The sequence below is a fragment of the Castor canadensis genome, chromosome 13, assembly GCF_047511655.1.
Source record: "Castor canadensis chromosome 13, mCasCan1.hap1v2, whole genome shotgun sequence".
Classification (NCBI taxonomy): domain Eukaryota; kingdom Metazoa; phylum Chordata; class Mammalia; order Rodentia; family Castoridae; genus Castor; species Castor canadensis.
In genome coordinates, this window is record NC_133398.1 from 28,324,901 (window position 1) to 28,348,338 (window position 23,438).

The 23,438-nt window shown below is 37.2% G+C and overlaps 1 protein-coding gene across 3 annotated transcripts in view; it reads right to left on the bottom strand.

The window, feature by feature from the left end:
* The window catches only part of Slc44a1 (solute carrier family 44 member 1), a 215,032-nt gene that overhangs the window by 119,131 nt on the left and 72,463 nt on the right, over nucleotides 1–23,438 (bottom strand). For all 3 annotated transcript variants that reach the window (XM_074051339.1, XM_074051338.1, XM_074051337.1), the window contains exon 4: nucleotides 7,380–7,516. In XM_074051339.1, the coding sequence (XP_073907440.1) occupies nucleotides 7,380–7,516 (137 nt within the window). The remainder of the gene's footprint in view (nucleotides 1–7,379; nucleotides 7,517–23,438) is intronic.

Here is a 23,438-nt window from a genome sequence, read left to right on the forward strand (position 1 = left end):
CTTAGAGTTACATAGTATATGGAATGTTCATATGCTTTTCACTATTCACTACACAACACACTATCTAAAACATGGTTTCTCGATCTTGTGTCATGACTATTATCCCAGAGAATTCTTGGTTCTGGAAAGCAGTCTGATGATTTCAAAATGTTTAGCAGCACCCCTGGGCTCTACCCACTAGATTCCAGGAGCTAAGCTCTTGCCCAGCTGTGACAACCAACAAGTCTCCAAACTGCCAAATGTCCTCAGGAAGTCACAAACGCCCTTAGTTGTCAAACAATGGCCTAAAACACCACGTACCTTGAAACAAAGTCACAAAGCAAATAGTTGGCATGTTTAAGGCTTTTTTCTTTTTTGTTTAAATCTGTGTTTACCTTCAAGTGGCATTTGTATGATTCATTAAAATTGAGTGAACACAGGCTCTTCAAAATATGATTTAGAAATCTGCAATGGACAGATAAAAATTTCTTTCAATGCAGAACATTTTTCATTATGAAAAATTGCCTTGTGAAGTTCAATGAATTTAACCTTTCTCTAATTAGGAAATCACTATATATTTATATGCTGGAAGAATGGTATATATTTTTCCAGTCTGAATTTCTAGTAACCCATGAAAAGTATGGCCATGTTTGCAAATCACAAAAAGCACTTGTCTACAGAAATTAGCCAGCTGGGGGTATATCAACACTTGTCAGCCACTAGGGGTACATATCAGGTACACAATAAAAATTCTGTTATGTGAACTAATTTTGAACATCTATGTACAAGCCTTCTACTGGGTGTTGTGAAGGACAGGAGAAATCTGACTCTAGTGTAAGCTTTTTTAATGTGGGGAATAAATTTTCTATCTCTGGTACATACTTAATGGATAATAGTATTTGGTGAATGAAAGAACTGGTTTAGGTTATATTAGCAAATGTAAAATTTTCTTTTTCCTTTCTAAATAAACATCCTAGTTGTTCTCTGACTTGGAGGCACTTAAGTCACTTTGCTAGAGTTGATCATTTTGTTCATTTATAAATGTTATCAAGTCCAGCCTTTTGATTCACTGTGCCAAAACAAAATCCATACTAATTCTGTGGTTTAAGTTATATTGTTCCTAAATGAATTGTGACGCTACTGATCAAAACCTAATAACCAGATAAAGATAATCAAGAGGCTTTTTAGCATTCATGAGTAAGAATTTTTATCTGAATGGGTCACATAATGTGCAAAATTTTAAAAGACAAGACAATAATCATTAGGAAAGCACAGAGTTGCACAGCTCTACTCTGCTCAAAATGTGAACATGATCCCAATGGAAGGTCATAAAACTCTCATAATTATATAAACTATAGTCCATTAAAGAAATACTTTTAAATGGCAGTGCTTTTCTTTACATACTGTAAATGGGATGCAAACAAAAACAAAATAAAATTTCTGCTATAATTTACATTGTGTAAGGGAAGCCAAAATATATATTATAAAATAGTTTGGTAAGAGTAATGGAAACAATACTAAAAAACCTATGTGAAATATCAGTACTAACTGAGAATACAAAGCTAACTTCTAACTTACAGATTATGTGTATTTCTAAGCTACTGGTTAGAATTTAGATAGCAAATGCAAAGAGCAAAATAATATGCAAGGCACCTAGCATAGTGCATGGTACATAGTAGGGACCAATGTATGATATGGTGAAACAAATCCCAGGGATTAAGTGATCCACCAACATTCACATGCCCATGCTGAACACTGGGGACACTGGAGTGAAGTAAAGGGTGGACTCTAAGCCAGAGCTGGTGGGTAGACTTAGGGAATGGGGAGAGAAAGAACAGTCTGAGCAGGCATTGTCGTCCCTTTCTTCACCACTATCATAGTATACTTGGGTTGAAATGGAACTCTTATATAAAGCCAAAGTTAGCTTCAGAAGGAGGAGGGATCACTTTATCCCTACAATGTATGCCGTATTTGAGTTTTCAAAAAATAATGATAATAAAGGAGAAAAAAACTTGTTCATCAGAAGCTGGAGGGAAGGAAAGCAGGAGTAAGATGGAATTCATGCCCTGCTGAAAATAGGAACTCAGATGGGAGCTCTCACCAGATGGTTTCGATTTTCTCTGCTGGGCATAAGGTTAGGAAAGAGAGTGAACAAGAGGGTTTATGAGGAAAAAAAAGGTATGAATAATCACTTGAAGAAGATGGATAAGAGAGATAAATGAACAAGATGAATTATTTAGAGATGAATAAAAAGAACTGATTTCACAGCAATTCTGGTGAGACTGAAGCTAAACAATTTACCTGCTGGTGGCAACTCACAAGGATACAGAATTGAGGATAAAGTGTGTTGAGAGGGTAAGAAATTATTAAGTGGCAATAGAGACGAAGAGGGAAACCCAGCCCATTGTTCTTTCAAAAAACATGGATTTCTAGTATGTGAGCTCATATATTAAGGCCTGTATATTCAGAGATGAAATTCATACATGACTACAAGAAGATGATAACAAAAGCAAAAAGAAGTTTGATACTGAGCCTGTATGATATTTGGCAATTTTAATTTTTTTAATACCATTTTAAAATCATCTTCTTTTCTAGCATCATATATTTATGATGTTCATGTCATATATGAATTATGCACCATAATAACAAAATGAACATTTGTATAGCTACCACTAAATTCACATACTAAATTTCATCTAAAGCTCTTTGCAGTGAGACAGCATGTTCACATAACCAACCGAATTTCCAGATATTTCCTCCAAACTCTTTATTCTAGTCAGACATACTTGGAAAAGGCTTTTTCTACAAACTTTAAGCATCCAAGTAAACAACTCCTCTTACCTAAAAGAAACAGAGATTTGAGGGAATATTCTATTTGCTTAATCTATTTCTTACAAACACTGCTATAGAACCAAAGAGCTTCCCCTTAAAATTTTTAAATAATTTCTGAAAATAGTAAGAGTTCATATGAATAGATGAATGAAAGTGCTAAAAAGTACTTTCAAATGTTGTCATGGAAACTTAAAATTCTTTGAAAAGGATTTATATTATCTTTCATTCTAGTAAGAAACACATTATTTTACTCTGCATTTAAAAATAAGATTTAGAATTATGATTTTAAAAGTTAGTACTTGACACAAGATCCTTCTCTTGAGCCACACCACCAGTCCATTTTGCTTTGGTTATTTTGGAGATGGGGTCTCATGAACTGTTTGCCAAGGCTGTTCCCCCCTCAGATCCCCGCCCCACCAGCATCCCAAGCAGCTAGGATTATAGGTATGAGCCACCAGCTCATTCTCTGTTTCAAGAACATGTTTTAAAATTATGATAAAATACACAATGAAGTAAAATTTACTATCTTAACCATCTGTACATGTACAGTTCAGTGACGTTAAATACATGCACACTGTTGCACAGCCATCACCACCATTTATCTCCAGGACTCTCTTCATCTTGCAAAATTGACTCTTAACCTATTAACCATAACTCCCTCTCCTACCCTCTACATAGCCAACTATCTTTCTTCTTCCTGTCTCTATGAATCTGACTACACTAGGGACCTCATACATGTGGAAATAGTATTTGTCTTTTTGTGACTGGCTTATTTCACCTAGTATAATGTCCTCAACTTTCATCCATGGTGTTGCATGTGACTGGGTTTCATTCTTTTTAAAGCTAAATAATATTTCACTGTATGTATGTACCACATTTTCTTTATCTATTTATCTGCCCATGGACATTTAGATAGCTTTCCCCTTTGGGCTACGGTGAATAATGATGCAGTGAAAGTGGGTGTACAACTATTTCTTCACATTTTGTTTTCAATTCTTTTGTATATGCGTGTGTGTGTCTTTCATATGAATATTAACCCCTTAACAGATATATGATTTGCAATTATTTTCTCCTAGTCCATTGGTTGATTTTTGTCCTTTGGTACATAAAAGTTTTAGTTTTAACATAATCCATCTATAATTTTTTTCTTTTTGGTGTTATTTGGTGCCATTCAAGAAATTACTATCAAATCAAATACCACAAAACTTTCCCCTGCTTCCTTTTATAGCTGTAGCTCTTAAGTTTAGGCTTTTATGTGGACTTTTAATTATTCTCTCATACAGATTTGAAAACTTCCTATTTAACCTAAATCATCTCTTAAAGAGAATCTTCTTTGAAATTAATAATTGAGATCTATATATTTGAGATCAAAGGGCCAATGTAGTTCCTAACAGAAATATAACACATGGACATGCTATCAATAAAAATTATCTGTTTCTTTCAAATCAACTTATATTTCAAATGATGAGAAAGATAAGGTATAAAGACCAAAGGGTGAAGGTGCTTATGCAAAAAGCACAGAAAGAATTTCTCAGTGATAATAGTAATACTGGAATTAAATCTTGCTGGGCTCAGTTCTAAATTACCAATCTACAAATAACATGGGTTCTTTTAAGAAATTCAGGAATTTAAATAGGATTGTTACTAAAATAAGGTATTTTAGGCCCCTCTATCAAATGCTTCCTCTCTTAGAATTTTATAGTTTTTCTACTGCCTTTTAAAAGTCATTGTCTTCTCCATCCTCTAGTGTTCCCTCTCTTCCTCCTTCTCCTCTTCCTCTTCTTCTTTTCTCCTTCCTCTCCCTCTCCCTTTCTCTCTGACAGGATCTCACTGTGCAGCCCAAGCTGTGGCATCCAATTCACAATCCCTCTGCCTCAGTTTCCAGAGTGCTACAATGACAGTTGTCTTCCATCACACCCAACCTATTTGTGCTTCTTAATGCTATCTTTATTATTTTTATACTTAACTTATTGACTTATTTAATACACAGCTGACTTCAAAGCCTAAGGATGCTTTTGTAGCTGGGAACCAATTTAGAAGTCTGTTTTATGAAATAATGTGCACTAATTAATACTTCTTGAACATAAACTTTGCACAAAATACTGTGGCCAATACACAAGCAGGATCTTCTTAAAGTAAACCTAAACAAACCACAATCAGAATCACATGCACTCAGATAGACAGTAGCCTAGAAACAAAGTGTGCCAGCAGGAAAGTGAGGGTTATTTCTCCTCAGGGGATCATCAGAGCAGGTTACTTAGCTGATAAGAAACCAGCTCTAGCCTGGCTCTCCAGATGACAGCTCAGGATCAAAACACCAAGACTCACATCCAGTATGTTTGAGAGCACATACTGGAAGATAGTTCAAGACTAGACCTTAGACTTAAGCTTTGAATGCTAGCCTAAAGCATAAAAGATTTTTAAAAAAAATTGTTTTACTACTGATGATTTCTGAGCAACGGATTTGTGCTAACCAAAAATGCTGGAAACAGCAGCTGTACTTCTAGAAGTCAAGAAAGGCTGGAGGTGGGAAGACTATCACATTCCACTGATGGAACAATAATGGTAAGAGCAGCAGCTAACACCATTTTAAAGCAAGTCCCTATTTTCGAGATACTGTTCTAAACATCTCTCATGTATTGACTGGTCATAACAATCCTAGTGAGTTATGTTAGGTACAGACTTATCCCTATACCATAGATAGAGAAAACCGAGGTGTGAAGAGGTCAAATAACTTGCTCGGGGTCTCACAGCCACTAGGTAAAAGGAGCAACATTTTAACCAAATAATCTACTCTAGAGCCTACACTCTTGACCAATCAGCTGTATGTCCTGTCATGTATACATGGCTTCTCATGTCTAAGATTTTGGAAAACCCTGAGAAATAATTTACCTTTCCCTAAGGTACATGATAATGATAAAGGTGATAGTTATGGTTTAAGGTTTTGTAAGGTAAATGTGGGGACACCATATAGAACTAGAAAATGTGTCTTGAGCAGATTAACTGGCACCTCTATATTCAATGCCCACCACAGCCCACTATTCTTCATGCACATTTAATCCTCACAACATGTGAGGAAAGTATTATTTTAAATTTTTTTTCCAGATGAAGAAATCTAGGTTCAGAGAAACAATTATCTTTTACCCCTTGTTAGATAGCCAGTCAGTAACAGAATCAGAACTGGAACTGGAATCCAGATCCACATTAATCCATGCCCTTCCCATTCTCTAATGCTGAAGGCATGGGATGGTACGTCAGGGACACTGCCAGTCCCCTTGCTCTCAGGAGCTCAATCCATCTGAAAGATGCCAGAGCCATGCTAGTGTGTGCATAGCTAAGGTGCCAGGCTGTTTTTCCATCTAGCTAGGGGTTGTACCCGGTAAACGCTTGAGTCAGCCCTTTTCCTAGGAATGAGTCCTGAATTTGGATGGGACAGAGGCAGGCCCGAGGAGTCCTACACCCAAAATACAGACATGAAACTTCAAGGAAGTTCAAATACATGGGCTTGAGGGACCATCCGAAGATGGCACTCCACAAGGAGTGGTTTTAAACCCTCTAAAAGGAACTCAGTGAATGTGGAGCTGAGGATAGCTTCTGGAGACAGTAATCTCAAAAGAACAAAGCGAGGTTTCAGGAAACTGTCTCTGCTGAATTTCTCAGTTAATTCCCATACATTTAACCTCAAGAGTTCCTCAAAATTATTCTTAGAAAAGCAGCTATGACATAATGTTAAATTTAAAAAGCAGAACACAAAATTATATATGCACTAACACATTGAAAAAGAATTGATGGTAGAATTTCAATCCTATTTCTTTATATTTTTTCCTGAATGCTTAAATTTTTGACTTATATATGTGTGTCTGAAGTACTTTTAATCAATACTTGGAAAGAGGGGAAATAAACCAAATTTTACATTGAATGGAATAGCAATTCCCCAATATTCAACAGCACAGCTGGGCATAGTGTCTCACACCTGTAATCCCAGCACTCTGGAGGCTGAGGCAGTAAGATCACTAGTTTGAGGACAGCCTGGGATCCATAGCAAGAGCCTGTCTCAAAACAAAAACAAATAATCAACAGTCTACATCAAAATCAACTGAAACATTTATAAAGAACATCAAATTCAGAGCCCAAAGACCTACTCAGAATTTCCCTAGGAGGGTCTTAGAAGTCTACTTTGTTTTCTTTTGTTGTTGAGTAAAGGTTCTGAAATAATCTATTTTGGTTGTTATTGTTGTTTTATTTTTTGAGATGAGATCTTGCTATGTTGCCCAGGCTGGCCTCAAAGTGATCAGGCTCAAGTGATCCTCTTACCTCAGCTTCCTCAGGCTGGGACTACAGGCATATATCACTATATCCAGAGAATCCAGAGTCTAAATTAGCTCCCAAGGTTGATGCTAGTATTTTTTTATTAGGAAATCCAATTTGTTTCTCTTCTCTTTTTCTTTTAAAGGCTCTCTGGTGGTGTATGTAATACTGGGACAAATTTATATTGGAATGCAAATGCATAATATTTCATAGTGAGAATAGGTAGCTAGAGAGTAGATGTGGATAGCCTAAAATCTCACCATTCGTCTCTGCAAACTTCTGGACTTCACTCAAGGTTTTCAATTCTTGTGTTGGACATGCTGCTACACACAGCGCTATAGACTTGATCTTCCGGTTTATCAAGTCCAGATTGCATGGATCCAAAAAGAACACATACCTAAAGCATGGAGAAAAAACTGAGATATTATTTTGTAAAACACATTCTAGTTCACTGCATTATTTGACTAAACCTAAAAGCAAAGAATATCTATTTCATATGCCTTCACAATAAACACTGCACAAATCTAATTAGAAGTGAATTTACAAAAAATAACTATTTATAAATAAAATGAATATAACAGTGGGAATGGGATAATTGAATGGCTTACAGTTTTTTTTTTTTTGGCTCAAGCTGTAGAGTGTGTACATTTTTTTTATTTTATTTTATGAATATATGTGCATACAACGCTTGGGTCATTTCTCCCCCATGCCCCCTCCCTCTCACCCCTGACCCCCTCAATACCCGGCAGAAACTATTTTGCCCTTATTTCTAATTTTGTTGAAGAGACAGTATAAGAAATAATAGGAAGGACAAGAGTTTTTGCTAGTTGAGATGAGGATAGCTATACAGGGAGTTGATTTCCTATACATGTGTGTTATCTTCTAAGTTAATTCTTCTTGAACTAACCTTTTCTCTAGTACCTGGTCCCCTTCTCCTATTGGCCTCAGTTGCTTTTAAGGTATCTGCTTTAGTTTCTCTGCGTTAAGAGCAACACATGCTATCTAGTTTTTTAGGTGTCTTACCTATCCTCACCCCTCCCTTGTGTGTTCTCGCTTTTATCATGTGCTCAAAGTCCAATCCCATTTTTGTGTTTGCCCTTGATCTAATGTCCGCATATGAGGGAGAACATACGATTTTTGGTCTTTTGGGCCAGGCTAACCTCACTCAGAATGATGTTCTCCAATTCCATCCATTTACCAATGAATGATAACATTTCATTCTTCTTCATGGCTGCATAAAATTCCATTGTGTATAGATACCACATTTTCTTGATCCATTCGTCAGTAGTGGGGCATCTTGGCTGTTTCCATAACTTGGCTATTGTGAATAGTGCTGCAATAAACATGGGTGTGCAGGTGCCTCTGGAGTAACCTGTGTCACAGTCTTTTGGGTATATCCCCAAGAGTGGTATTGCTGGATCAAATGGTAGATCAATGTTTAGCTTTTTAAGTAGCCTCCAAACTTTTTTCCAAAGTGGTTGTACTAGTCTACATTCCCACCAACAGTGTAAGAGGGTTCCTTTTTCCCCACATCCTCGCCAACACCTGTTGTTGGTGGTGTTGCTAATGATGGCTATTCTAACAGGGGTGAGGTGGAATCTTAGTGTGGTTTTAATTTGCATTTCCTTTATTGCTAGAGATGGTGAGCATTTTTTCATGTGTTTTTTGGGCTTACAGTTTTCATAATCTATTTTTCTAATATTTACAATTTAATAATATGTACATACAAATTTTTATCATCAGAAATCATGTATTTTAGTTTTCTTATTTTGTCAAACTTGTACCAAAAAAACTTGAACTATCCCAATACTCTATAAAACATGAATTAGTTTCTATACAAACTATGAACTTTAATTAATGAATATATAATAATCAAAATGAGTATATAAATATGAATATATGTATATTAATCAATGTGTATTGAATTGGACAAAGTAGAGTAGAAAGTAGAGAAAAATACACAAACATTTTTACCATCTCTGGGTGTCAGAATAAATTTTTAATTTTCTTTCACTTTTCAGAATTCTCACTTTCTAGAAAAAAATGTAGATTACTTTTGAATTGAAATAACTCAATAAAAACTGTTTATCAAAAAGGTTCTTAACAGATATACACAATAACCCCCACATCCTAAATTATCCCCTCTGTATATTACATGTTTGTACTTTTTTCCTTTTTTAGCTATATTGGGATTTGAACTCAGGGCCTCATGCTTGCTAAGTAAGCACTCTATCACTTAAGCCATGCCTCCAATCCTTCATGCATTGGTGGGTTTTTTTTGGTACTAGGGCTTGAACTCAGGGCCTACACCTTGAGTCCCTCCACCAGCTTTTTTTTATGTTAGGTATTTTCAAGATAGGGTCTCATGCAATTAATTGCCCAGGGCTGGCTTCGAACCGCGATCCTCCTGAGTAGCTAGAATTACAGGTGTGTGCCACTGGCGCCTGGCTCCATTGGTTATTTTTGAGATAGGGTCTTGCTTTATGTCTGGGTGGGCCTGGACCAATATCCTTCTATTTTGCTTCCCCATGTAGTTGGGATGACAGATGCATGCCACTGTGCCCAGTCATTGGTGGAGATGGGATCTTGCAAGCTTTTTGCCTGGGCTGCCTTGAACCACAATCTCCTGATCTCTGCCTCCCAAGTAGATTGGATTACAAGTATACACCAGTATTCCGAGTCTCCTGTACATTTATATTTTTTAAAGGGAAGATTAACTAGAAATTATGCACTATAATAGATACTTTTAATGTGATAAACTGAAGAGATGACAAAGTTTGCTCAAAAAGAAAGTGAAGCCCACTCTTAGTTGAGATAAGCAAAGTATAACTCACATATCAAGTGTAAGACTGTAACATAACAGTTAACCTCCACCCTTGGTTCAATCCTACTAAGTCCATGGAAAGGTTTATAAAATCATGTTATCTTTCAACAGCCTTTTCTACAATACAACTCAAAAATCTGTAACAGGAAATATCACCAAATGCAAGAATTAAACAATCTCTCCTCAGCCTTTTGACTATGAGCAAGTAAAGAATCAGGTGAAGAAAACTGAAAAGAAAAAACAGCCAAGTCAATACATGTGTTGCAATGGACACTATAAAATGATACCAGAAAAAAAATCAAAACGAGGGTTGGGAGGGTACAGAGAAGTCTTTGCAAGTAGAACAACACTGTACACATCAGTGTGGTAAGAGGACCAGGAACCCAGGAGGAAGGACAGATACAAACTTAAACAAAAAAAGGCTTTTTTGTCACTCCAAAGCCATTAATGTTTGACATAGATAAATGGAACACAATGACGCCAGGCAAAAAAAGATGTGATTTGAAAGTGGAACTTTTGCAGTTTCCATGGGTAATAACAAGGAGGTGGTATAGGCAAGAGAGAACCATTTCTGACAACCTTTGAGTAGAAGCAAGCTTTTCCTTAGTAATTCTCCTCCATCTGTCCTGGGCATGCCCATGCCTGGGACCCTATACAATGAACTGCACAAAAGCAGATTCTGGACAGAGAACACTCAGATCCTAGAAGACAGGATCATAAAATCTTTGCTACTGCTACCACCACTAACTATTAATAGTGACAAAAATAACAGCAATCAAAATTTATTGAGTACTTACTATGCAGACATTGTGCTAAACTCTTTACACTCTTTAAATGTTGATTCATTTAACCTCACAATAGTGTGGTGTGTTTCTGAGAGGGATGGGAGGTAGGCAGTGGAACTGGTGTGGGAAGAGGAGCTTAATGCATAGTTCTTAGTGATGAGCAATGACTTGAGAAATATGGAGAGAAAAATCACATGACAGTAGAAAAATAGGTTTAAGGAAAAGGAAAGAAAGCCAGAGGCTACCAGGACCTTGCATTGGTCTAGGGCTAAATCAATGATATCTTTCTAAGAACAGATGCATTATCTAATTGTCCTGCAGGCCTCTGCCTCTACCAAAAGTGTGCCCATCACACGTCTTTTATACTTTAAAACACATTCCCATAATACATACTAGTGACTGGGAAGCAACCTTTTACCAACCTGAACTTGCTCTCTGGTTCTCTCTCTCTCTCTCTCTCGCTTTTTTTTTTTTTGGAGACTGGATCTTATTAGTTTCAAACTTGCAATCTTCCTACTTCAGCCTCCTAAGTAGTTGAGATTACAGGTGCATGCCACAGCAGCCAGCTTCTGGTTCTCTCTCTTAATTGTTCTCTGACCTTGGAAAATATATTTATCCTTCTGAGCCTCAGCTTTCTTATTTTTACTGCATACTATCTATTTTGTAGTTAACTGTGAGGTTAACATAGTGATTTATATCATTGTCATCAAGAAAATGATTGCCTTGGCTGGCAGAGTGGCTCAAATGGTAAAAGCGCCTGTCTAGCAGGTGTGAGGCCCTGAGTTCAAACCCCAGTGCTTCCAGAAAAGAAAAAATAAATAAAAGGAAAGAAAAAGAAAATGATTTCCTTTTAACGATTTACATTTGATAGTAAGACACTAACCTCAACATTTTCTGGTATGGACATAAAAACAGGACTATAAAACTTTAACTAATATTTAGTTTTCATTTGGAAGAAAAATCTGCACAGAAGTGTTTATGACTGTGAGGTCATTAGCCTCGATGAACTAAGTAGGCCTCCAGAACAGGTCTAACCAGAGGAAAATAGAGTTCAGAGGAATTCTACCACAGCTAAAAGCACTGTGAAATTAATGCTGTACCTTTTTTGGCTTGTGTATGTGGTTTGGGAAAATCCACAAGCAATAAAACTAAAATATAATTTAAAATGGTATCTTTAGAAGTTTATGCTCACAAACATACATACACACACTTACACTCCATACCTTCCCTATCTCCACGATCTAAGAAGATATTAGATTCAATTCTCTACACACACACTCATGGCCCTAGGTTCAGATTCTGTTAATACTTATTGGTTGATGAGGTATGGGGTATTGTCACTTCCATGACCCAATTTGAAACTCACAACTCCATGATGCAAAGGTCATCCCCATCACACAGACAACAAAATTCAGGCCTCACAGGACTAATGACATGGCCCAAGAGAGGTAGTCGATGTCAAAGAATGAATTAAAGCTGATCCTTCTGATTCTCATTTCTCTGTTTCCGTTCTACCCTCAAAATACTACCTACAAATACCAGTAGCAATTTTAACTGTTCAGCTATTAACCTTCAATATTCTGCTTCTAGCATTCTAAAGATCTAATCTGTATCACCATATTTTTAAATAATAATTATGTTTTAATATTATTTCATAATATTTAACTATTTACAGAGTAGCAAATGTGCTTATATCAAATATGTATACTGACGATTCATCGAAACAGTAGTACTTGCCTTTTGATTTGAAAATGTCCTGAGCCAGGTAAATTTTTGTGTGTGTGTGAGTAAAGTGAGAGAATTTATTAAGACAGAAAGGTAACAAAGAGTAGAGCTCCCAGAGCTGGGAGGAGTCACAAGAGAGGGTGTCCTAAGAAAATTCTTATATTGATTTCAGTTTTCCTGCTAAACAAAATGAGCTGTATATGGCAATTTTAGTTTTGACAATGAAACAAGTAACTAGCCCTTAAATAAGTATGGCAGTGGCAGACTAGAACACAGCAGTCTCCTCTTATCTGTAGTTTCAGTTACCTACGGTCAACAGAGGTCAGAAAACATTAAGTGAAAATTGCAGAAACCAATAGCTCATTTTAAATAGCTTTGACTATAATATATTGTCATAATTATTTTATTATTATTAATCTCTTGCTAACTCATTTATAAATTGAACTTTATCATAGGTATATATGCATAAGAAAAAACAGTACACATAGGGTTCCATACTATCTGTGGCTCCAGGCATCTGTATAATGGCTTAGGATACATCCCATGAAGATAAGGGGGGACTGCTCTATTCTAACTGAAGACTACAGATGAGTGTTTTTCAACTGAAAAAGTGAGAAGACACAAGGTAAGAGGCCACAAAACATTTAGAAAGGTTTCTAAAAATCCAACACTCCTACCAGGCAATTGGTGGGGACAGGAATGAGACACATAAATTGTGAAAAAGCTTCTCGGGCAACTCTGACTACACACTTTGGCCTCTGTGCTCCATCCTTCCAGGGTAGAGAACCAATCTCATGCATAGTCCATAACTCTAAGTTAGAAGCAAGTTTTGTGTCGCTAATCTCAGTGGATCTTTTACTTGACCCATTAATAACTTTAAGATAGTTTTATGTTTCACATCCTTTAGAGGAAGTAGAATGAATAAAATACCAAAAGTGGGAATGAAAGAAGGACAAGAAACAATAAGAAAAAAGTACCCTAGAAATGGATAGCCTAGACACATACAAGCATTGGCATATACAACAGGCACACAGCATGATCTCATGATACAGAGAACACATTTGCAAAGGGAATTGCAAAACAGCCGGCGCAAGCTTTGAACTTAAAAGTGAGATGGGAATGGAAAAATTGCTCAGACCATACTGCAAAACAAGCATTACAGAGGCCAGCAAGTAAGGCATGGAAATACATATTACAACTGAAGTGGCTTCTGGGATTACTTGATGGAGATAAAAAATAAATTCACTTTAAGTTCTGAAATACAACAACAAATTATGTCCAATAGGCAGGAAAGGGAAGAATATCTAAATAAAATATTCTGTTTACACAGTGAACAAAAAGACAGATGCACCAAAAATGAAACAGGGCAATAATGCAAAGGAAGGACCCTAAATCACAGAAGCTTAGGACGAGAGACAATAGTCACAAAAGAGGTGACTTTAAAAGCTGCGCTCAGAGCTGGAAGATGAAACCAAATTATATGATGCCAGAGAAGGTTTAAAGCTAATTTAAACCTCTATTTTGCTTTTACTTTCTTCATTAAAGATAGAAGGTAAAGAAAATAAGATTTACTAAGAATTTATTTCAAGTCCCAAAGCATCTCAGGCTCTGTCCTTGTAACATCCTAATGCATCCTGACTTAGAAGTTGGGTACTTGGTACCTGAGGCCATACTAACTTGAATCTTGGGAAGACTGACTCCCAACTATTACTCTTTTCAATTCCAACTGGAAAGTGAGAAGACATATAATGGATAGCTAGTGATAGACTGGTAGCTAGTTGAGTAAATCAGTTCAATCCTCTGGGACCCGAGAGCAGACAGAGCCCTACATGGATACCAAATAGTTCTATACTCTACGTGGAACAACACTTACATGATAAGGATTCAATAAGATAATATGACATAAAAACATTTCATTCATTTACTCCTGGGGTAAATACTTGGTACAAATACAAAATTCATTGAAACACAGTTTTTGAGTGCAAGTAACTTACAGACTACAGAAGAAGAGACAAAAAAAAAAAAAAACCCAGTCATTTCAAAACCATATGATACATGACAAGGTTGAGATGGCAGTGGAAATTGTGTAGCTCTGCATGGAGGAAAGGAGTTAGAGGGAGCATTAAGAAGGAGGCAGTACCTAAAAGCCTCATTTTGAGTAGGAATTTTCCAGACAGATGGGAAAAGGAACACTCCAGGCAGAGGAAACTGCATGCCTAAAAGCACAGAAGCATAAAAAGCATATTTAAGGAGCTGCAAATAATCTGATGAGGTTGACTACAGAATGGGGCATCAAAGAGCTATGCACCCAGGAGAAGCAGGCACAGAAGAGGAGACCATTCTTAGAATCAGGAAGATCACACTCTACTCCATTAGGCAACATGCTCTCAAACATCCATGGTACAGTGATGCCTTGATATAACCACCCCCTTGGTTGAAGGCCAGAGGGAATGTCTGGGGCACAGCAGCACTACTCCAGGGTTGAGCCTTTGCCATTAAATTGCCTCCTGCTGCCATGGCAACTCTCTGCAGCAAGGCTTTTTGGAGCAAGGGGTGGCAAGCAGATACGAGGTCTGCTGGCCGCCTCCTGCCGAATTTGGCTTCTCTCCTCTCTAATCAGGATGGAAACACTGTACCATGAAAGCTGGATAGCTGTCTGAAAAATCCCTCCATTGCCTTCTGCCTTAGTGATTCCTGACACGTGCTTTCCACACAGGGAAATAAAAATGGAGTCTGATCATTTTTCCAATTATTACCTCATATCAATTTACAGCCCCTTTCTACAGAGTGTGTTGCTGTTAGTGAATCACCAAAAGGAAAAAACATGACACATGATGGCCTAGCAGAAGGCTTCTATTACTAAAAATAGGTCAAAGAAAGCCCCAAAGATCTATACTCCACCCACAGTGGAGTCCTGCCCAGAGGCAGCTCCTTATTTCCTGTGGGTATGGATGGATGTGGAAGCAGGGTAAAGGGGGGGGGGGCGACAGCAAAGCAAGTCTAGTCATCTAATCCAGAATGGAACCCAAATGCCCCACAAAGAGCTGTCTTATACTAGGCCAGAGCTATGGGGCTGGTGCACTGAAGTTGGTAAAACCCAAAGCAAGCTAATCCAACTAACTGCAACACATAATCAACAGAAACTTTGTTGGCCCCCAACTTTCTGGAACAAAGTTGGAAAGGGGGACAAGTTGGGATGGGTGATTTGTCTTCAAAATTGTAACTCCAGACAGTGACAGAGGGGGTCGTAGAAGATGAACTCATGTTGAAATTTGTCACTGTGACAGCATTAAGAGGCGGGACCTTTGAGTTGACTATGTCTTGGGAACACTGCCCTTGTGGACTAATGCCACTAACAGGAGAGCAGTTAGTTACTACTGGAGGAGCTCCTGATGAAAGGATAAGTTTGGTCTTCTTGCATGCTCACCATTCTCTCTGTCTCTTGCTCTGTGTGTCTGTCTGTCTCTGTCTCTGTCTCTCTCTGATGTGTAATGCCATCATCAAAAGGGCAGAAGGCCCTCATCAGATGTAGCCCCTCAATGTTGGACTTCCCAGCTTCCAGAGCTGTAAGTCAAATAAACTACTATTTGTAATTGACCCAGTCTCAGGTATTCTATTATAACAGCAGAAAATGAACTAATACAAACTAGAGAACAGAAAGGACTGAGGTAAGCTGTGGAAAACCTGATTATGAAGTTGATGACAGGAATATCCCATGCCCTCAGTGCCACCTCAATCCCAATGAGGAAGAGGAAAAAATCTCCTGAGAACAAAGTAGCACTGCTACAAATAAACCCTAGGGACAAACCTCACAAATCCCCAAAGAGATAAGTGAACGCTGACTGGCACCATTGCCCTTCCTGGTCACACTGCTGTGGCCCCGGATTTACAAGCAACTGCTAAGAAAAACTTTCATAATCCCTTGGCAATTCAGAACACTAAAAGCTGAAAACAACTTAAAGTTGTGGAGGATGCCAGGGATCAGATTAAGGCAGCAATACTCAGAGAATGTTTGCCTCTTCACTCTCACCTCCCCCTGGACTGCCCCTAATCTCCTCTCTACTCCTCAAAGGACCTGGATGTACCTTGGGGCCTTCAGCACTATCTGTCTGCAATATTCTTCCTCTAGATAGCAACAAAGCTAGTTCCCTCACTTCTTTCATGTCTTTATTCAAAGTCACCTTTTTAGTGAAGACTTCCCTGGCCACCCTGCCTAAAAATGCCAGCTCCCTGCTGGGGGACACCTTCTCCATCTTTCCTGGCTTATTTGTTTCTCCTCAAGACTTTCATCCATACACTATTTATTTTACTTATTTATCTGTTTATAATCTGTCTCCACCATTAACATATTAGCTCCAGGAGGGCAGAGATATTTGGCTATTTAATTTATCACTTTGAGTGCCTAAAATAATTCCTGGAATAAGGAAGGAGTTCCATAATTATTTATTGAATTAATAAGTAGATAGCAACTGTAAGGTTTTGCCAAGTGGGGCTGAGGTGAGAGGAAGGTAGGTAAGAAGATATCTCAAGTAGAGAGAAATACTCTCATTCACTCAACAGAAATTTATTAAACACCTCTGTCAAATGAAATGCTAACTTAACTAAGTATTGGAGATTCAGTAATAAATGTGACAATGCAAACAAGTGTCTTTCATTTCAGGGTTCATAGTCCAGAGGGTGGAGAAATAGTTATAAACCCTAAATGCTGTAGTAAGGAAAGGTAGATAGGAGGGGAGGCATCAAATGGATCTCATGAATCGAGAGTCAGGGAAGTTGTTCAGAGAATCTATAGCTAAAGCCAGACCCAAGAATGAGCAAGAGTTAGCCAGGTGTGGAGGAAAGGGGATGGGCGCAGGGAGAGAACAGAGTGTGAAAAGGTATAAAGGTGAGGGAGTGCACAGCACAGCTGAGAAAATGAGTAAGAGCAGCATGGTTGATCTGGACTATGATGAAAGACACAGGTGGCTGGACAGGCAAGCTGAAGTAGATCATGTAGGGCCTTCTAAGTGGTACTAAAGATGTTAGCAAGTTTGGAGGACAGCCTAAAGATATTGGAAGCCAATGGGAGCTTACTAGCTGCAATGCAGAGAATAAATTAGAGGTGAGCAACAAAGAAAGTAAGGAGACTGGTCAGGAGGATACAGAATTTCTACCAAGAAATGCTAACTTGGACTGGGGTGGGAATGGTAATGAAAAGAAGCAGATTTCAGAAGTATTTACACACAAGTAAGAAAACTTGATGACTGATTCTACGTGGAGGGAAGAGAATAATTAAGGAAGATGCTTGGCATCAGACCAGGAAGCCTGTGACCTTCTGGTTTGAATCCTGTTCCATTCAAAACAGGGGAGTCATCCCAGTACTCACGAGGTGTAGCAGGACAATATGAGTTCAAGGCCAGCTTGAGTTACAGATGAAAATCCTGTCTCAGAAAACAAAAACAAAAACAGAAAGACAGGGGACTCAGAAGGAAGAGAAGAACATGGAAGGATAAAGAAGGTATTTCAATTTTATAAAGCTTGTGTTTGAGGTACTTGTTACATTACCTTTGCAAAACAAAGGCATGCAGCTAGAAAAGTGTGGGACAAAAACAATCCTCCTACTTAGCTACAATGTCTGCTTCATATATGTGTACTAACTATAGAGGGGGAAATAACTGCCAGAATAAAAACCAATAGTCACTGACCATAAATTGTGTTTCCTATACTAAGGTGAGACACGAAAATAAATGAAACACTTCTTTTAAAAATTTCAAAAGGGCTTCAAGAAAAAAAGTTTTCTATTTAGCTCAGTTCACTAGAAGAACACCTCCCAGAACAAGGTCACTGTCAACACTATTTAGTCAAGAAGGAGTATTCTCAAAATCAACTTTTCTAGCTATCACACAGAAAAATAATACGTGCCATGAGCCAATGGCAAGACATTGTTTTCTTTGTAGTTTAACAACTTTAATGAGATATAATTCATATACCATAAAGTTCACCTGTGCAAATCAATGTGTTTTGTTTTGAGACAGGGTATCACTAAGTTGTATAGGCTGATGTCAAATTACTGGGCTCAATAGATCCTCCTATATCAGCCTCCCAAGTGCCACCACATGTGCCATTGTGCCCAGACAACTTAATCTTCTTAAGTATATTTTATTGAATTCCTCATCCATCACTAAAATCTAACTTTAGAATATTTTCATGACTTCAAAAAGTAACCTCAAATCAATAAGCAGTCACTCTCCATTCTCCTACTTCCCCTGTCCCCCGTCCCCCACCTTTTAAATAAGTTTGCCTGTTCTGGACATTTTGGGTAAATATGTGCTTTTTTTGTCACTGACTTCTTAGCATAATGCTTTCAAGGTTTACCATGCTGCAGCATGTATCATGATCTTTCCTTTTTCTGGCTGAACAATGTTCCACTGTATGAATATACCACATTTCATTTATTCATTCATCAGTTGATGTATACTTGTGATGTTTTTACCTTTGGTCTATTATAAATAATGCCATCAGCATTCGTGTACATGTACTTTTACTTTTTTTGGTTAGATGCCAAGGCATGGAATTGCTAGGTCATGTGCTTACTATTTTAAGGAATGGCCACACTGTTTGCAAGTGCACTACACCATTCTTCAGTTTCATCAGCAGTATATGGGTACTCCTGATTTCTCCATATCTCATTAACACTTGAAACTTCTTTTTATTATAGCTATGTTAGTAGATGTGAAGAGGTAACCCATGGTGATTAGATTTGCGTTTCCTTGATGACTAATGATGTTGAACATCTTTTCACATGTCTATTCATGTGCCTAGTCATTCATGTATCTCCTTTGAAGAAATGATCATTTGAATCCTTCATCTATCACAGATTTCTTTTAAATTTGCAAAAGACAGAGGGAGGTAGAGACAAGCACTAGATACTGTTACCACATTACAAAAAAGCTGTGTTACAAGAAAAAACAAGCATGAAAGTAGAGAAAAAGATCACTGAGAAGAGAATGCAGAAGTCAAAGGACTGGAGGTCAAAGAATGGCTCTAGTGGTAAATAAAAAGACCACAGAAGCTAGAAAGAGAAGCCTGTGGCCAGAATTCGAAATTCTTGACTTATTTGAATTGATTTCATAGGTGAAGCAATTATGAATGATGACAAAGACAAGCTGTAACTATGGAAGAATGAATCCTGAAAGCTTCCACCAAGAAAAAATTAAATACTTCCCAGGGCTAGAGTGAGAATAATGAGACAGAATATGGGAAAGTGTTTGTGAACAACATAACTGTAAAGTTGGTTAAAACAGGTGTGTTTTCCCAACTGCATTAAAAAGAGAAGAAGCTTTGCAACTTGTTATGGAAGATGATGATAATGAAGATGATTATAATAAACAGCAGTTAACATTCATAGTGCCAGGCACTGGGCTCTCCTTATCACACTTATTCCTCCAAAGCACCCCAGGAAGTAGGTACTACTACTAAGTTTGTATTACAAATGAAGCTCTTCTGGCCAAATATTATTGTTCTTATTTTCTACAGTGCAAACTCTTTGGTTATCTAATGGACTTATCCTTAAAGATATATCCTTAATTGCAAGAGAAATCTCACCTATTATAGAAAAATTGCAAATACTCTTCCCATTGTTCTGCTGTTATCTTTATATCACAGAATCAAAATTTTTCATAATCAAATATGTCAACCTTGGTACTACTTAATTTCTTTGTTCCTTCAACAATGTATAAACTATCTCCTCTCTACAACAAAGATAATATTCATTTCAAAATATTTACTTCATCTGGAATTTAGTTTGCATGGTATGAGGTTAAAATAGATCTAAATGTGCTTTCTTCAGATTATCACTCAACCCAATATTTTTTGTTGCATGCTGACTGCTTTCACAGGTTTTTTTTTCTTGGATTCTTATATATAAAACCACTACTGATTGATTTCTTCTGTCTTATTTGCATTACTGTTATTTATGTTTAGGTCGTCTTGATAATATACTATAGAACAAGTTTTGGTAGAGAATGGGCAAACTACTTTTGTTTCCTTCTAAAGCACACAATTATTAATTGAATAATGACAACCATATATATGTAATATTTACTCAAGGAGGAGCCTTAGCTCCCACATGTTTTGTTTGACTAGTACACTAATTGCCAATATTTACATCAGAAGATTGACAGGTTTCTGTCTGCTCCTCCCACTCTTCCTCCTACCAACAGATTTCTGACCTCTCTTGAACAATTAGTATCATGGGCTCCTCTACCCACTTGCCAAACCTCAGCTAGAACCAAGGGGCAGCTACTTCCTTTATATGGGGAACACCTGACTTCAAATGTCAAGTGTTTCTTCATGCCTTATAATAAGCCCAAATAAGAGATTTACAGTGTCTGAGTGTCTACCTAAAGGCTTTTGTATTTACAATCTCTGGTGAAACAAACCCACAAGTTTCTCTTTCTGCCTTCAAAGCCAGAAAATTCTCAGCTAATTGGGTGCTAAACACCAGTAACCACACTTAGCCTAGATTTCTGGTCTAGTCCCTTCTGCATGTCCCCTGTATAGCTCCGGATCTTTTGTCCCCATTTTATTGTTTTACAATATATGTACCTAATTCTAATTCTCTCAAATTAAAAATAGTTTTTAAAATTATTTCCCCTCTGAAATTCCTGCCTGCTTTTTACTCTGTGATTTATACTATCAATCATTCAATACCCTATTCAGATCTTAACCTATACTGTAATAAGATTATAAATTAACTTTGTTAGTATTATCATATTTATTACATAAAGACTATCCATCAGGAATCAGGAGTTGATTATATTTCTCCTGTTGTTTTCTTTTCTTTCTATTAAAGTATCATAATTCTGTGTACTTAGCTATATGTTAAAAAAAAACCAAGTATCTTTTTCATTATATTTTCTCCATAATGATAAAATAAATGACTGAATTTGCTTAGGCATGTGTTGTGCAACCTACAATTTAAGCACATCTTATTCCAAGATGTTAAAGTTGCACTTCCTAAATATTCCATGCTATAGCCCCTTGTCCATTGGTAAATAGCATTGTTTTTCTCTGATGACTCACATATATTCATTCAGCTTATTGCTTTTGTATAATTTGCTGCAACTAGTTATTTAAACAAATGAGACTCTCCTTGTAAACTATTTCTATAGTTTCTCTGTAACAGTGGTATGGCCCGTACTTTTAGGCCTTCAAACTTAAAATAAAACCTATTTTATTTTAAAGATTCAAAGGCAATTCAATAGGGAAAGATAGTCTTTTCAAAAAATGCAACAGGAATAACTTGATTTTTGTATGGGATGAATAAATCTTGACTTTTCCTCTACATTATCCAAACAAGTAAAAGTAAATCATGGATATAAACATTAGAATTAAAGACTTTTAGAAGCATAGGAAAAATGTTAGTGACCTTGGAGTTTCAAAGCAGTGGTTTCTTAGAATACAAAAAGTATGAACCATTAATAAAAATGGACAAACTTGATTTCATCAAAATTATAAACATTTCCTTATCAAAAGATGCCATTCAGAAACAAAAGGAAAAAAACCACAGATTAGAGAAAATACATGCAAAACATATACTTGGTAAAGGTCTTGTATCCAGATTATACTAAAAATTTATATAACTCATCAAAAACTCTTATAACTCATTTATAGAACCCAAATCATTTTTTAAAAATGAGTATTTCATGAAAGAAGACAAATGAATAGTTGATTAGTACTTTAAAATGTGCAAGGCCAGTCTGAGCAAAAAGTTAGTGAGACCCCATCTCAACCAACAGTTGGGTATAGTGACATGTGCCTGTCAGCCCAGCTATTCAGGAAGCATAAATAGGAAGACGGCTGTCCAGATCAGTCCAGGGAAAAATGGGAGACCCTATCCAAAAATAACTAATGTAAAAAGGGCTAGAGGTGTGATTCAAGTAGTAGAGTGCTTGCCTATAAAGAGTGAGACCCTGAGTTAAATTCCCAAATTCCCAGTACAAGTAGGAAAAGAAAAAAAAAAAAAAAAAAAGGAAAGGAAAGAAAAGATATATCTAAATTAAGAACAAATGAAGCCAGGCACCGGTGGCCCACTCTAGCTACTTGGGAGGCTGAGAGTGGGAGGATCTCAGTTTGAGGCCAGCCTGACTCCCACCTCAACCAATAGCTGGGCATAGTGGCATGCACCTGTCATTCCAAACCAGAAGGAGGCTGAGATTAGGAGATCCTGGTTCCAGTCTAACCTGGGCAAAAATAGACCTCGTGTCTCAAGGGAAAAAAGCTGTGCAATATTGTGAGCCTGTCATCCCAGCCATGGAGGGAAGCCTAAAAATAGGAGGACTGTGGTCCAGGCCAGCCTGGGAAAAAAGCGAGACCCTGTCTGCCAAAAAAAAAAGACAGATAATATGAATTCAGTTAGGAGGCAGAATAATCCTCTACAAAATGGCACAACTACTTTGGAAGACAGTTAAATACACCCTTACCATATGACTCAGCACCCCAATCTTAGGTATCTACCCAAGAGTAATGAAATGGATGTCCACACAAAATCATGTTCATAAACTCTCAAAGGAGTATTATTCATGATAGTAAAAAATTTTAATCTAAAAATAAATGGTGACCAGAGAAGCAAAATATGCTATAGCCATCAATGGATTACTATTCAGTAATTTACTATTCAGTAATTTAAAAAGAAGAAACTACTGATATATTTAAACAACATGAATGAATCTTAGTAACACTATTATCATATATTTTTAAAAGGCAGATATGAACTGTGATGAAATACAGACAGCTGGTCAGGCAGGCTGGAGCTAGATCATGTAGGACCTACATAATGTATGAGTGCATGTAAATGACATTCTACAAAAAGCAAAACTATACTGGCAAAAAGCAGATCATAGGTTGCCTGGGGATAAGAATGGGGACAAGAACTGACTTCAAAGGGTAGTAAAAGAAGTATGAATTATTGCGGATAGTGCATGACTATGCATTTACCAAAATTC